The sequence below is a fragment of the Leopardus geoffroyi genome, chromosome B4, assembly GCF_018350155.1.
Source record: "Leopardus geoffroyi isolate Oge1 chromosome B4, O.geoffroyi_Oge1_pat1.0, whole genome shotgun sequence".
Classification (NCBI taxonomy): domain Eukaryota; kingdom Metazoa; phylum Chordata; class Mammalia; order Carnivora; family Felidae; genus Leopardus; species Leopardus geoffroyi.
The window spans coordinates 122,333,177-122,348,066 of NC_059341.1; the positions used below are offsets into that span (position 1 = coordinate 122,333,177).

At 39.4% G+C, this 14,890-nt stretch overlaps 1 protein-coding gene and 1 pseudogene across 2 annotated transcripts in view; both read left to right on the top strand.

The window, feature by feature from the left end:
* The first annotated feature begins 219 nt into the window (after window positions 1-219).
* LOC123591182 lies at window positions 220-1,376 on the top strand (annotated as a pseudogene).
* A 2,390-nt stretch (window positions 1,377-3,766) lies between these two features.
* Window positions 3,767-14,890, top strand: part of UTP20 (UTP20 small subunit processome component) — a 107,509-nt gene continuing 96,385 nt past the window's right edge. The window contains exons 1-8 of one of the 2 annotated variants that reach the window (XM_045466176.1): window positions 3,767-4,005; window positions 4,952-5,032; window positions 8,109-8,175; window positions 8,302-8,434; window positions 8,891-9,079; window positions 12,847-12,928; window positions 13,609-13,746; window positions 14,202-14,357. In XM_045466176.1, coding sequence (XP_045322132.1) covers window positions 3,961-4,005; window positions 4,952-5,032; window positions 8,109-8,175; window positions 8,302-8,434; window positions 8,891-9,079; window positions 12,847-12,928; window positions 13,609-13,746; window positions 14,202-14,357 — 891 coding nt within the window. In that variant the 5' untranslated portion in view covers window positions 3,767-3,960. The remainder of the gene's footprint in view (window positions 4,006-4,951; window positions 5,033-8,108; window positions 8,176-8,301; window positions 8,435-8,890; window positions 9,080-12,846; window positions 12,929-13,608; window positions 13,747-14,201; window positions 14,358-14,890) is intronic. The other variant, XM_045466175.1, reaches the window with a different exon arrangement.

Here is a 14,890-nt window from a genome sequence, read left to right on the forward strand (position 1 = left end):
AATAAGGTATGCCTGTACAGGAGAATCATATAATGAGTAACAATGCAATATATAACTTGCAAGTGTCAGTTCTTTTAGTGTCCTTGATTTTCATTTTTCTCTCCATTCCTTATTGTCCCATTAACTCCATCATCAAAAATAAACAACAGAGAAAGAAAAGGACACAATTATCTGGGGTGATTTTAGCAATAGGCTGGGAATATTGCTTAGAGTGGGGGCTCTTACCTTCAGGGGACTGAAGACTTCTAATTTTCTGCAATCATCTACACACTTCAGTGTGAATGAGCTTATCTGCTTTTTTCTAAGGAGAAAGTTTGCAGCTTTCACAGAATTCCTTAAGAGACTTGTGATGCATTAAGGCGAAGGACCACCTAAAGAAAAAAAGCCAGTTAGCTTACTGGAGGCAAGCCAAATATTGGGCACTTCCATACTTTATTATTAAAAAATCCAGAAGCCAGGAGCAAGCCCTGAACAGCAATTTCTAGGTCCATCAGCACTGCAGGAATGGCAACTTATGGGATCTTGGCTGGCCAGTCTGTGGCAGTGGTCTGGGGTAAGTCATCTTTGGTGGAAGCTCTGAAATATCTGATAGATAAGCTTCAAACATTAATCAGCAATGAGGGCCAAGTATCTGTGGAAAACATCAACCAGCTGTTGCAATCTGCCCACAAAGAATCTAGCCTTGACATTATTTTGTTGGGTGTAATTCCTGGAAGCACTACTCTGCACAGTGCTGAGATTTGGGCTGAGATGCCCTGGTGGATGTCTTTTTCTGAAAGAGCTGGTAGAGACAGCTGTAGTCAACAATAGCAAAGGGAGGACAACATCTAAGCTGTGTTTGGCCCTGACTCTTTCTGGTCTTGTGGAAGTGAAAGAGCTGCAGCAGGAGCCCTTGAACCCTGAAGAGATACAATCTGTCCAAGAACACCTGTTACCAAAGTGACAGTTTGCTTTGTTTACAGATTGCCGGCAAGAACCCAACTTTGAAGTGCGTTCTTCTGGTCAACTGAAGCTTTCCATTGCCAAGAAGTCTTCTCCTCTGATGAGGCCTGCTATGGACTCTGCAGCAGCCAAGCTTTGGACTTTCTCAGCCAATGACATGGAGGATGAGAGCATGGATCTCATTGACTCCGATGAGCAGCTGGATCCAGAAAATTTTAAGAAGCCAGATTCAGCTTCCCTGTGGGCTCCTTTGTGTGAGGAAGGGGGAAAAAAGAGGAAGAATTGCACCTGTGGCCTCACAGAAGCACTGGAGAAAGAGAAGTCAAGGGAACAGGTGAGCTCCAGCCCAAGTGGGCTTGTAGAAATTTCTACCTGGGTAATGCTTTCTGCTGTGCCAGCTGCCCTTACCTTGGGATGCCAGCCTTCAAACCTAGGGAGCAGGCACTCCTGAGCAATAGCAATCTCACTGATGCCTGGGAGGGACCCAATACAGTGCAAACCTGCTCCTCCAGCCAACTCCTGTCCCTCAAATCCCACCATTGTGGTTCCTCCCATCTCCTCCGGATTTGCTCACTCTCAGCTTAACACGAATCCATCTGCAGGAAGGGCTCTTGGTAAACAGAGTGAAGCTGGCAAGAGGTACAGCGGTGTGCAGTGCTGCTATGCATCAACAGGCCACAGCATAATGGAGCCTCGTTACTCTGAGTGGGGAGACCTGTTTCTCCACCTAGTGTTAGGGAATAGGAGAGTGTCCTGAAGAGGGCCCTCTCCTGATGACTCAATGCTGACCTAACACTCAGAGCCCGGGCATCCTTGAGTATTAACACTTTGGGACAAAGAGGGCCCCTGCCCCTATCCTAAACTCAGCATTACTGCCACTACTTATCTTCCAGACTTGGTGGTGAACTTGCATTTATTTGCTGGCGACATGAGTGAAGAGTCTCATGACCTCCTTAGGGCACCAAAGGAATCACCATTGGTTGCTGTGATCATATTCAGTGTCCTTCTGCCCTTTCTATCTCTACCTCACCCATGTTACTGTATTGTATCTGTCTTATTGTTTTGCTAACCTATAGTTATTAAAGTTGTGTACGTCTGCAAAAAAAGTCCATAAATGCTACGGAGCCGTTAAAAATATTTACAACCCCATGATGACATACAAAATATTGATGTTGTAATGCCAATAATAATATGAAAGTGTTTAGATCTACTTCACTTCTTCATCTGATTCCCTCCACAGTCTATGCATATTTTGCTTCCTTTCTTCAATACCGGACCGTACTTGTCAAGGTCACCAGTGACCTTCACCTTGTCAGATCCAGCAGCTACTTCCCCAGCCTTAGCTTTCAGCATAGTTGACCAGTGGTTCTTCATCCATGCCAAGACTAGTCTGTGTCTACCTCACTGGCTCTCTATCCCATCTCCCTTCCAGGCCACTGCTAAATGTTAGAGCACTCCAAGGATCAACTTGGTCCTCTTCTCTTCTTCACCCTCCTTTCCATAGCTCTCTCCCTAAAATATCTCATCCAGTTCCACGGCTTTATAAATATTCCACATGATTCAGTAGTTAAAGAGTGTTTAAGGTATTTAAGTCACACCTCTAGTCCTGACCTCTATACCAAGCTCTGGGCAGGAATGTATTCAATTGTCTACTTAGTATCTTTCCTTGTCTAAGATGTAAGCACCTCAGACTAAATACTTCCAAACAGAATTATTATTATCATTATTATTATTATTATTACTATTACTATTATTATTGTGTCTTGTTCAATTCACACAACAGTGCATGGCCCAAGTAGATTCTCAAGAAATACTTGCTGAATAAATATGTGAAAAAAAAAATACACATACAGCTGCTTGTACAATTATGTTTAACAACATAACAGTGGTAGGAAAAATACCCAAATTTTAACTGGTTGCTTATGAAATTAAGATTTTTCTTTAAAACTCCTTTTCTGGGTGCCTGGGTGGCTCAGTGGGTTAAGCGTCCGACTTTGGCTCAGGTCACATGCTCTCGTGGTTCCTGAGTTCGAGCCCTGTGTCCAGCTCTGTGCTGACAGCTCAGAGCCTGAAGCCTGCTTCAGATTCTGTGTCTCCCTCTCTCTCTGTCCCTCCCCTGTTCATGCTGTCTTTCTCTAAGAAATAAGTAAAACATTAAAAAAAAAATTAAAAAAATAAAACTCTTTTTCTATTTTTCAATTTTATTCAGACAGTAATGGTTAATATGACTTTGGCGCTCAGAGACTTCTGCCAGACTGCCACTTACCAGCTGCACATCCTTGCTTCCTTCGTATGCCAAAGGGGCTCAAAAATATGCACCTCAGAGGCCCCTGGGAGGCTCAGTCAGTTAAGCCACAGACTTTGGCTCAGGTCATGACCTCAAGGTTTGTGAGTTCGAGCCCGCGTTGGGCTCTGTGTTGACAGCTCAGAGCCTGGAGCCTGCTTCGGATTGTTTCTCCCTCTCTCTCTGCCTCTCCCCCACTTGCACTCTGTCTCTCTCTCTCTCTCAAAAAAAGATAAATAAATAAAATGTAAAAAAAAAAAATTAAAAAATGCCCCTCAATTATGTCCATGTAGCGTTCACACTGCGCTTTTCTGTAAAATTCTGGATGTAAAGAGCTTTGCGTGGTATAAGGCTCATAGTGAAGGGTAGTGATTGTTAGTCGATAATACTGACAGGGAGATTTTCTTTTATAATAAAAATACATATATTTTTTTATAAGTCTTCCCTGAAAGGAGAAAAAGAATTCCACGCCTACTCCAACATCAACTCACCGCGGCCCCGCCCGCTTCCCAGAAGGCTGCGACTGCTCGGTCGGCCTTTCCGCCCACGTGATCCTCCCAGGCTCCTCCCCATCTCCAACATGGCCGCGCCCAGGGGCACAAGCTGCACGTGATGGAGTCCGAGCACCTGGAAATTGGAGCGTGCAAGTGTGTGAGCAAGTTTACCTCCGTACCATCGGTTCCATCCTTTCGACCCTTACCTAGGTCCTCGCGGGCCCCTGTGTCTCTGCCGCCATGAAGACAAAGCCTATGTCCCACAAGACGGAGAACACGTACAGGGTGAGCAAAGGCACTTGGGCCAGGAACCGTGGGTACCTGCTGCCTCAGCCTTGGAACTGGGTCTGAGCGGGACACTGGGGGCTGAGGTGTTCCGGGCGGAGCGTGAGTCACTTACCTGACAAAAGAGAGGGACTTGGCGGGTGTAGTAAACATGGGATGGGGAAAGACGTCTGAATATCACGTTTCGCCCGCGGTTTGTGGGGTCTGGCCTGCCTGGGAATTCCTTTTGGTCCAGAGTTAAATTCATTATCACAGACTAATTGCTTAGGAGATGTTTTCCACTACTCTTTTCTCCTTAAAGACCAAATTGGGGGGCGAGCCGGCGGAAGGAGGTAAGTGATTTCTGGCTAATGGCTATGGCACCACTTTCAGTTTTTCTTCTGAGAGTTTCTTTGTTATTGTACCAATCGTATATCTGTATGTGTTTAAAAACACTATTGTTGCAACGACTTAGCTAGATCCCTGTGCTTGTAGCGGGTTATGAAAACTAACAGTAGATCCAGGGAAGCCACATCACCGACTTTCACCTGGATCCACCACAATTTAGTGTGGAAATTTTATTTGAAATGACATAACTGAACTTTTGCAAATACATTCGTGGAAGTATTTAATTTTCTTCATATAGTAGTAGTACAGGGCGTTTAACACTATGTCTTTGAGCTTGTTTTTACACTTCTCTTTTGTGACTCATCAGTGATGTCTACGTCTAGTTTCAAAACACAATTATATATTTTATGATTGATTGAAAATACAAGGCTGAAATTGCAAGAGAAGCATACTGTTATTCGTAATGATAGTACGTGAGGAGGCTTATTGAAACTTTAAACTTTATATTTTCACAAGGCAATTGTGGACATGTAATTATTATACAGCGCTTAAAACAGATATTCAAGATGTGATAAATGTTAAATGATGATTGTATATTAAATATCCCTCCCTTTCGCAGTTTCTTACATTTGCTGAACGATTGGCGAATGTGAATATTGATATTATTCACCGGATTGATAGAACTGCAAGCTATGATGAGGTAAGAGAATGTTTACTAGCCGATCTTCGAGTATTCACAGTTGGTTTTTTAGTCTCTCCTCTTAGTAGAAGTGAATTGTTTTTCAAGCCATTCCTTAATGAATATGAAATGCATTATACCTGTGTGATTTTATAAGTTGCTACATATGGCAAATTAGATCTCAATTAAAGCAAATTAGAAATTTATGGGCTCAATAGCCATATGTGCTACAATATTAGACAAGTGTAGATATGGAACATTTCCATCATTGTGGAAAGTTCTATCAGGTGATACTGTGTTAGACAATTGGCTTGATACCTAGATACTTAGGCTTCTGTGATTCCAGCCTCTCCCTTTTCCATGTGCATTCTGATTGCTGGTGCAGATTCGTTTTCCTGAAGCTACAGTTTTTAAGAGGTTTTAAGAACATCACTTTTCCAGGGCTTAGTTTCTTCCTTTACAAAATGAAAGGAGCTAGATTTCCAGTTCTAACCATGCTCTCAATCACACCTGTACTTAAAAATCTTGCTTTTGCTGCATCTTCATTATGTCCCTGTTACCCTATTAAGGTCCTCTATAACATGCCTTTAACTTAGGGGTTCAACTTCAGTTCTTACAGTTCTTCACTTATAACTCTAGTCAGACTTTGCTCACTGTCCCTTTGGATGCCTTATTCCAACGTGTGAATTCAATGTGTTAAATGATGTGATCTGGGTAAGCACATAATGCTTTATTTGTATAGGTTTTAGCATGGCAAAAAGGACAGGAAATACTGTTTAATGTTGAGAGAGAAACCTATAAAAAGGAACAGAGACTAGAAAATTCATGTGACATTTAAGAAACTGCAAAACATTTCAATGTGGTTATTAATTGTATGTATAGTGTTTGTGTTGATGGTGACTGGGATAGGGGAAGGAGATAGCTGGTGAGAGATAAAGCTGAAGAAATAGTCAAGGAGCATAAAGAACTTCATATGTCAAGCTAAGTTTGGATTTTATCCTGAAGCTATGGGATGTCATTCTTGGAGTAAGGTAGAGGAGTGTGTGACATGATCAGGTCTCAGTTTTAGATCTCTCTAGCTTTAATGTGAAAGGAAGAGCAAGATTGGAGTCAGGACAACCTGTTGTGAGGATTTGGTAGTCATCTAAGTGAGAAAATTATTATGGTAGCAGCAGTCAAGATCGAGAGAAGGATTCCAGAGATATTAAAGAAGTAGAATGGAGAGGACTTGTGACCTGCTGGTTATGGAGGGAAGGAGGTTAAAGTTTGGTTCTAACAACTGGGTGGTTGAGGACATCACTTATCAAGGTAGATTTGTAGGAAGAGAAGCAGGGGGTTGATTCTATTTGGGGCTTACTGAATTTGATGTACCTGTGGCCATCCAAATGATGGTGTCCAAAAGCTATTTGGATATATGGATCTGGAGGAGTACAGGTGATTTTGGAGGTGGAATTATAGATTAGAATTCAGTGTATGGTTTATAATTTAAGCCACAGGAGAGATAGATGGTTTAAGAGGTAGAATGTCAGGTTAGAGAAGAGAGCCTAGGATCTGATCTTGGGCTGGATGGTCCAGAATGGTCTCAATCACGTTTTAACTGGGGCTTGTTAGTCCTAGTTATCCTCATGGCCTTTTACTCTCTCATAAGCTAGACTAGGCTTCTTTTCATGATGGCAGAATCTTTTCAAGAGAGAGAAAGCAGAAGTTATAAAGCCTCTTAAAGCCTAACTTTGGCAGTTGCAAGATCACTTCTGTTGCACATTATAGGTCAAAGCAAGTCAAAAAACCTGGCCACATTCAAGGAGTGAGAAAATAGACTCCATCCCTCTGTGGTAGGGGCTGTGAGTCACATGGCAAAGGGACAGGGACATAGTCTACCACAAAATGGCTGACATGTGCCTGCTGCTATGCTATACTGGGAATGCCTTCTTCATTTAGGTTTAAACTGCTAGGTGTATTTCTCTCTCTTAAGAGACACCGAACAAAATTTAATGAGATCCTCTTTCTTTCCCTCTATTCTGCCTATTGATTTATCTTCATTTTTATTTTTTAAAGATTTCGAAAGCACTCTTTAAAGGTTTGCTCTTTTTTTGAGATTGTAGATTTGGCATGCAGTTTGTGTGCTAATTTGTACTGTCACATTCCACTCACACACACACATACAGTAATAATTTTATTGATTTTACCTTTCAAAGTACAAAGTAATGTACACTGGGATAATAAGCTAAACAGTATGACAACATATTGGTGAACTTAGAAAAACTTGTTATCTCACCTCTCCTACCCCTTATTGTCAAGGAAACTAATATGAAAAATTTGGTGTATATATATATTCTGTACTTTTCTGTCATACAAATATTTGCAAATGTGTATGTTTATAGAGGTCTTTTTAAAAAATATTGGCTCCTACCATATACTTTACTACGTAACTTGCTTTTATCGTTTTGGGAGTTTATCCTTAACATCCTTCTACTTCAATATAGATACAACTATTCTTAGTAGCTATATAATATACCTTAGAATTTATGGACCATGAGTTACAACAAGCACTTTCCTGTTGTTGGATATTTACACTTTTTATGTTTTCCACCCACTACAATAAAGTTGAATAAGCATCCTTATACTAGTATGTTTGTAAATTTTGTAAAAAGCATCTCCAGAATGGGAATTGATGGGTCAGAGGGCATACCTGTTTTGTTTTTGTTTTTGTTTTTGTTTTTCATTTTAATGATTGCTGGAGTATTTTCCCACAAGGTTGTAATTCATATTTCCAAAAGCAGAATGAAAGAATTATAAGAGCACATTTTTCTGGGCCTAAAATTGTAGAAAACAGGAAAAAAATTTTTTTCTTTAGTGTGACTATCACATAGGTTTTAAAGAATCATTTGCTGCAACCAAATCAACAAAATACTGTGTTTATAAATCCTTTGTCCATATTATACATCTGATTGCTTTTTGAGTATGTTAGTTATCACCCTTTTAAAAAAATGCGTTTAAACTCCTATTATCATTGTCTCAAGGTATCATTATTCTTATTTACTTTGATCATAGATTTTCTTTGAGTTGCCTGATTAATGGACTGCTTTAATCTTGGCAGGAAGTCGAAACCTACTTTTTTGAGGGTCTGCTGAAATGGAGAGAATTGAACCTTACAGAACACTTTGGTATTTTCTATTTTGCTTCTATTTTATTCTCCCATCATTTGTACTATATGTGTTTAAAACGAGTAAATTAGTGGTATGGTAGAAAAGCAGAACCTATTCTCTCTCTCTTTTTTTTTTTTCACCCAGGAAAATTTTACAAAGAAGTTATTGACAAGTGCCAGTCCTTCAATCAGTTGGTCTATCATCAAAATGAGATAGTTCAGAGTTTGAAGACTCACCTGCAAACCAAGAACAGTTTTGCTTATCAGCCCCTTTTGGAGTAAGTAACGTGTTGAGAGAAAGCTCAATGACATTTATCTGAATTATAGAAAGGTTGTGTTTTATACTACATTTGCCTTAGATCTGGTGTCTGTAATTTGGAAACAAGAATGTACCTTTTCTGTTAGATCAGAACATTAGTGAATTGCCAGAAAGCAGAATCTTTAGAGTTATCCTCCTTTTGTTTTTCTTTTATACATTTAAGAAAATTCATATTTCTCTCATGCTATAGGAATGAGCATAATTTGTGATTAAAAACAAAAATACACTTTCTTGCTCCAGCTGAATTTCTTTGCTGAACTCTTAAAATGTGAAAAATTTTATGCCTTTCTCAAGACTTGGTTTGGAAGTTTTAATTAATCCTGTTATCACAGGCAATCTGTTATCATTTGTGAAATAGTGTGTCTTTTGATCTGCATGTCTCAGAATCAGTTACCTCTACTTATCTTTAATGCAGTTTGGTTGTACAGTTGGCACGAGATCTGCAGACGGACTTTTATCCACATTTTCAGGATTTTTTCCTGACCATCACCTCAATCCTGGAGACTCAGGACACAGAGTTACTAGAATGGGCTTTCACCTCACTGTCCTATCTTTACAAATACCTGTGGAGACTGATGGTGAAGGACATGTCCAATATATACAGGTGACCCTTTTCTCTCTCTAATTCGGGTTTGGTTTGATTTTTGTCCCTTTTCAATTTTATTTTATCTTACGTACAATTCAGCACTGTTTAGTAAATTTATGGGGTTGTGCAAATACCACCATAATCCAGTTTAAAAACATTTCCATCATGGGGCACCTGGGTGGCTGAGTCGGTTGAGCGTCCGACTTCGGCTCAGGTCATGGTCTCGCGGTCTGTGAGTTCCAGCCCCGTGTCGGGCTCTGTGCTGACAGCTCGGAGCCTGGGGCCTGCTTTGGATTCTTTGTCTCCTTCTCTCTCTGCCCCTCCCCTGCTCATGCTCTGTCTCTCTCTCTCTCTCTCTCTCTCTCTCTCTCTCTGTCAAAAATAAATAAACATTAAAAAAAATTTTTTTTAAATATTTCCATCATCGCCAAAAGGTTCCTCATGTCTGTCTACAAGTCAGTCCTGCTCCCCATCTGCATCAGTTTTGAGAGCAAAAGCACTATATATATATATATATATATATATATATATATATATATATGTATTAAATAGTCACGATTGTTTCTGTGAAAACAACTGTGTGCTTTAGGCTCCTCAATAGAACAGTCCTCAGTAACAAAACAGTTTAACATCTGAGTTTTGCAAGTTTTTATTTTTTGTTCAAGTGCAGTCTTTATCAATACCGGCAACCAGGATTGCTCACTCTTGCCCTATGTTTAGTTAAAAAATGTGCACTACCCATCATGCGTACCTGCTGACATGGCTGCCTGACTCTAACATATTTTTTTGATTGTTTTTCTCTGGAGTTCTGTTTGACTCCAGACTGCCTTTCCAGCTCAGTCTCTATACAAAGTTGGTTCTCCAGCCAAAGTGGTCCACATTGGCCGGTCTGCATTGATGTGGTCTTTTCTTATCTGCAGCCATTGAAATCCTGCCTCTTGCCATCAAAGTCAGGCTTGGTTTCCATAATCTCCACAAATATTTCCGGGCACCTTAGCCAAAAGTGAAAGCTTTGTACTCTGAACTCCTCTGGTGTTCTATACACTTACGTTACACAACTTCTGTTATAATTGTTTGTTCATAGTAATGATGTTCTTTACAAACCTGTGAACTGTTCAAGAGTCCAGTCTTAAATATCTGCATTTACCCAGTCCCTAACATATTAAGTAAGCCCGAAGAGACATTCAGGGAACATTGTGAGCAAATGTGGACAGGGAAAGAGGATGAATTCAGTAGTTGCATTTTGTTTAAGGAAAAGATTGTTTATAATCAATTTCAGTCTGGGACTGATGGAGCTTTCCACTTAGTGTACTGATTATTTCTGGATACTTTAATTGCCACAGGAATATGTAAGATTACCACCCTCCTCCCAAGTATAGGTGTGGGTTTGGGATAGGACTATAGATTTCGTTTTTGTTTTTATACCAACCCCTTTTACCCTACCCTTGGTTGAACCACCCTTCCCTCTACCCTGCCTTGATTAAAGAATGAGAAAGAAATATTTTTCCAGTCTTTGCTGGTTCTTTGTGAAGCTTTTGGTAAAATGTATTAGAGGGGCGCCTGGGTGGTGCAGTCGGTTAAGCGTCCGACTTCAGCCGGGTCACGATCTCGCGGTCCGGGAGTTCGAGCCCCGCGTCGGGCTCTGGGCTGATGGCTCAGAGCCTGGAGCCTGTTTCCGATTCTGTGTCTCCCTCTCTCTCTGCCCCTCCCCCGTTCATGCTCTGTCTCTGTCCCAAAAATAAAACAATAAAAACTTAAAAAAAAAAAAAAAATGTATTAGAAACCAGATTACTTTGTCAAAACCAGCAAGATCTTGGGGCAGTATTCAGTAGTCTCCCCCTTATGTGTGGGGTTTATGTTCCAAGCCCCACAGTGGACACCCGAAAGCACAGATAGTACTGAACTCTGTATGTGCTATGTTTTTTTCTATGTGTACATACCTATGACAAAGTGTAATTTATAAATGCACAGATTAATAGCAATAACTAATAATAAATAGAGCAATTATAACAACATACTGTAACAGAAGTTGTGTGTATGTGGTCTCTCTTTGAAAATACCTTATTGTACTGTACTCACATTTGTGATGATGTGAGATGATAAAAGGCTAATGTGATGAGATGAAGTGAGATGAACAACAAGGTAGATATTGTGGCATTAGTGCTATGCTCCTATTGAGCTGACAGTGGTCAGTAGGAGGAGCACCTGATTCCAGACCACAGTTGACTATGGGTAGCTGAGACCACTGAATGGAACACAGATAAGGAGGGACCACTGCATGGCTTATTTGGTTTCATGACTTCTCTTGTTACTTTTTTATCTTCTAAGCCACGCTTTCCACTTCTAAATTTATTTGCTGTTGGTGTGACATCTTCAACAGCCTGGATATTTTCACATAAGTGTTACTAAAATCAAAGTCAGCACATTCCTGCTCAAACTATCTCTTCATTCGTTCATGTGTTCAGTAAGTATGCAGTGTTAGGCCCTTTTTGGTTGCCCGTTTTCCAACAGTGATACCATCTTTCTTCTCGTCAACTGAGGCTTGGTGTCTTAGAGGCATTTTTGACCCAGTTGTCTTCAAGGACCCCAAATCCTCTTGATTCCATTATTCATGTACTCACTTGATTAAGTATTTATTAAACACTGTACAGCACTTGAGATGCAATTGCAAATAAAACAGATAAAAAATCCCTCTTCATGCAAAGTTTACAGTTTATCAGTGGAACATCTTGGGTGCATGCCTGGCATGTGTGAGGCACAGCAAAGAATCCTGGGTGGTGGGGCAGCGTGTATAAGTAGAGACTAATTAGACGGCGCCACATCATATTAATAAGGGTCCAGGCCTTGTGGGCACTGTAAGGTCTTTGCTTCCACCACAAGGACTCTTGAAATGTCTCTTGGGTCCATCTTTTGCCATTTCACTCTACCATCAGCTTCTTTCATGCCTTGGCTTGCGTGACTTGAACAGATTTCTAGCTGGACTGCCAGCCTCTTCTTTCTTCATTTATTTTATCCTATATCCTGCTGCTAAATTAAACTTTCTGAAATATTAACTTCTTACTTAGCCAATATTTATTAGCACCTGTTATGGGCAACGAAGTGCTAGGTACTGAGGGTACAGTATAAGAGAGATACATTCCATACTCTCCTGTCATTGGGGAGACCAGTTTAAACAATGTGATTATTCAGGTAATTATTTAGTTATAGCTACATGGCGGTGTGACCTTAAGCAGGTTGCTTGACCTTTCTGTCTCAGTTTCATTATCTGTGGAACCAGGATAATATTTCCCACCCCATGGAGTTGTGTTGTTTACAGGAAGTAACAGAGAAAGTGCTTACGAAGATGAAAGCTAAAGCCTAGTCTCCTCTGTTTGGTGTTGACAGTGACTGGTTTACCTGAGCAGCTTTATCTGCAGCAGCCCACCCAGCCACATCACCCTTTTTCTTTCAGACAGACTAGCCTCCTTTAGATTGTTTCTGCTCGCCCCATCTTTGCTCTCGCTTTTATCTCTGGTCATACGCACTACTGTACCCACCTGAATTCTTCATATTGTTCAGGACTCAGCTCTTCATGGAGTCTTCTCTGTAAGACCTGTACCACCGGTCCTAGGATTTTTCTTGCCTGTGACCTTTATCTGTCTTGGTAGTTGAATGAGGTTTTAAAGCACTTGCTTTATACTTGAAATGTATTCCTTGCATACCCAGCACAGTGTTGGACATACAGTTGACATGGAATGTATGTTTATTAAAATGTGATTAAACATGTCTTATTTTCTCATTTATAGCATGTATAGTACACTTCTGGCTCATAAAAAACTACATATAAGAAACTTTGCTGCTGAAAGTTTTACTTTTTTGATGAGAAAGGTTAGTCTGATGTATGTTTATTGCTCATTAATCCTCAAGAATCTGATGAACAGAAGCAGATATCTTTTATAATATGGTTTTATGAACTAAATATATATGTATGTATATGTATGTGTACATATATATATATATACATGAATAAACCTTTTACCATTTTGAATTTATCTTATCATAAAATTGCTCACTAATGTGAAATAATTTGAGTCACTCGTTTATTGTTATTTAGGTTTTTGGTAGCTTTTAGTGTGTGCATATCAGAAGTGCCTTCGAATTCAAGTCAGTAAATATATGAATGGTGAGAGTAGTAGAAACTTTTATAATAATTTCCTGGAAAGAACTGATGACATAGTGTCACTTGTGTTTGTTTCCATAGTAAATTTTAGAGGGTCACACTGGTATTAATTTCTCTTATAAGTATATGATTTGCTTTCAAAAATAAAATATTGCCTTATGTAGTTTTTCTTGGCACAGACCTTCATATTATTTCATCGAATCACTGTTTATATGAAATAAGAAGTGGTATACTATTATAATAGTTTGAAATCATTACAGGTTTCTCTTCCTTTTAGAATTTTATCCTAATTACATTTAACTGAACCTGTGGATCAGTAAATAATATGTATTCATTTGGATTTGTTTGTTTTGTAAATACAGTTTTCCATTTGCATTTTGTGTTTTAGGTTTCTGATAAAAACGCACTTTTCAATTTAATGTTTCTTGATCTTGATGAACATCCGGAAAAAGTAGAAGGAGTTGGACAGTTGCTCTTTGAAATGTGCAAAGGAGTTAGAAATATGTTTCATTCCTGTACAGGGAAGGTAAATAACCGGAAGGATACTTTGTGTCTGTGTGAAAGCTATTAAAAAGAAAACCCATAATATTTATGTAAATGGTGTGGAGAGAGGATAGCCTAGAATAAATAAAAAGCACTAAATGGGGAGCATTAGGTTGTTGATAGCAATGCTTACCTAATGTAGGTTCTAGGTGATTAGGTATGGTATTTACTTGCAAAATCATTGCTGTCTTCTCCATCTGGATCCTAGAAGGTAACATAAATTGATTAATGAGTGAGGAGTAGACAGTTGGATGATAAAATTCTCCATCCTAGTTTGGAAATTCCTTTTGGGACGTGTAGTTAACCATCAAAGCTACCCTGTCTTTGATTATTCCAGATCAGATTTTAAGATAGGTTAATCAGAGTGGGGAATAATTAGTGTTATACTTAAAAATAAGATTGTACATGTTTATTTTAATGATTATTGGCTTCCCACAGGCAGTGAAGCTAATTTTGCAAAAACTAGGACCAGTTACTGAAACAGAAACTCAGCTACCATGGATTTTAGTTGGAGAAACACTCAAAAACATGGTCAAATCCACTGTGTCCTACATCTACAGGGAACATTTTGGTCCACTTTTTGAATGTTTGCAAGTGAGTTCTAATTTTTAAGGATTTGTTTGTAATAAGCCCAAGAGTTGATTGTTCTTGCTCTTAGTTTAGCAAAACACTCCTGGAGATTGTATTTTTATAATTGTTATCTTTATACTTTTGCATACATACTAGGATATTTTTCCCCCTCTATCTCCTGGTCTTTGGTTGGTTGGTTTTTGGTTTTTGGTTTTTGTTTTGGATATTTTGAGATGCAATAGAACATAGTGGCTAAACGCCCTTAGAGCCAGACCGCCCCTGTTCAAGTCTTGGCTTTGTCACTTACTGGTAGTGTGACTTGGGAAAGTTACTTAAATATCTGTTCCCCAGTGTTTTCATCCGGTGGGATTATGGGACAGTAATATTATCTACCTCATGGTTGTTATCAGGATACAAAGCACTTTATGACTGTGCATTCAAAAATGTTAGGTATTCTTAGTGACTCCTGGTAGGTATGTCTTTCTTTCAAAACAAAGGAATGTGAAAATTTGAACTGCTTCACCCAATATTTTCATTATTGGGTTAACAGGTGAGTT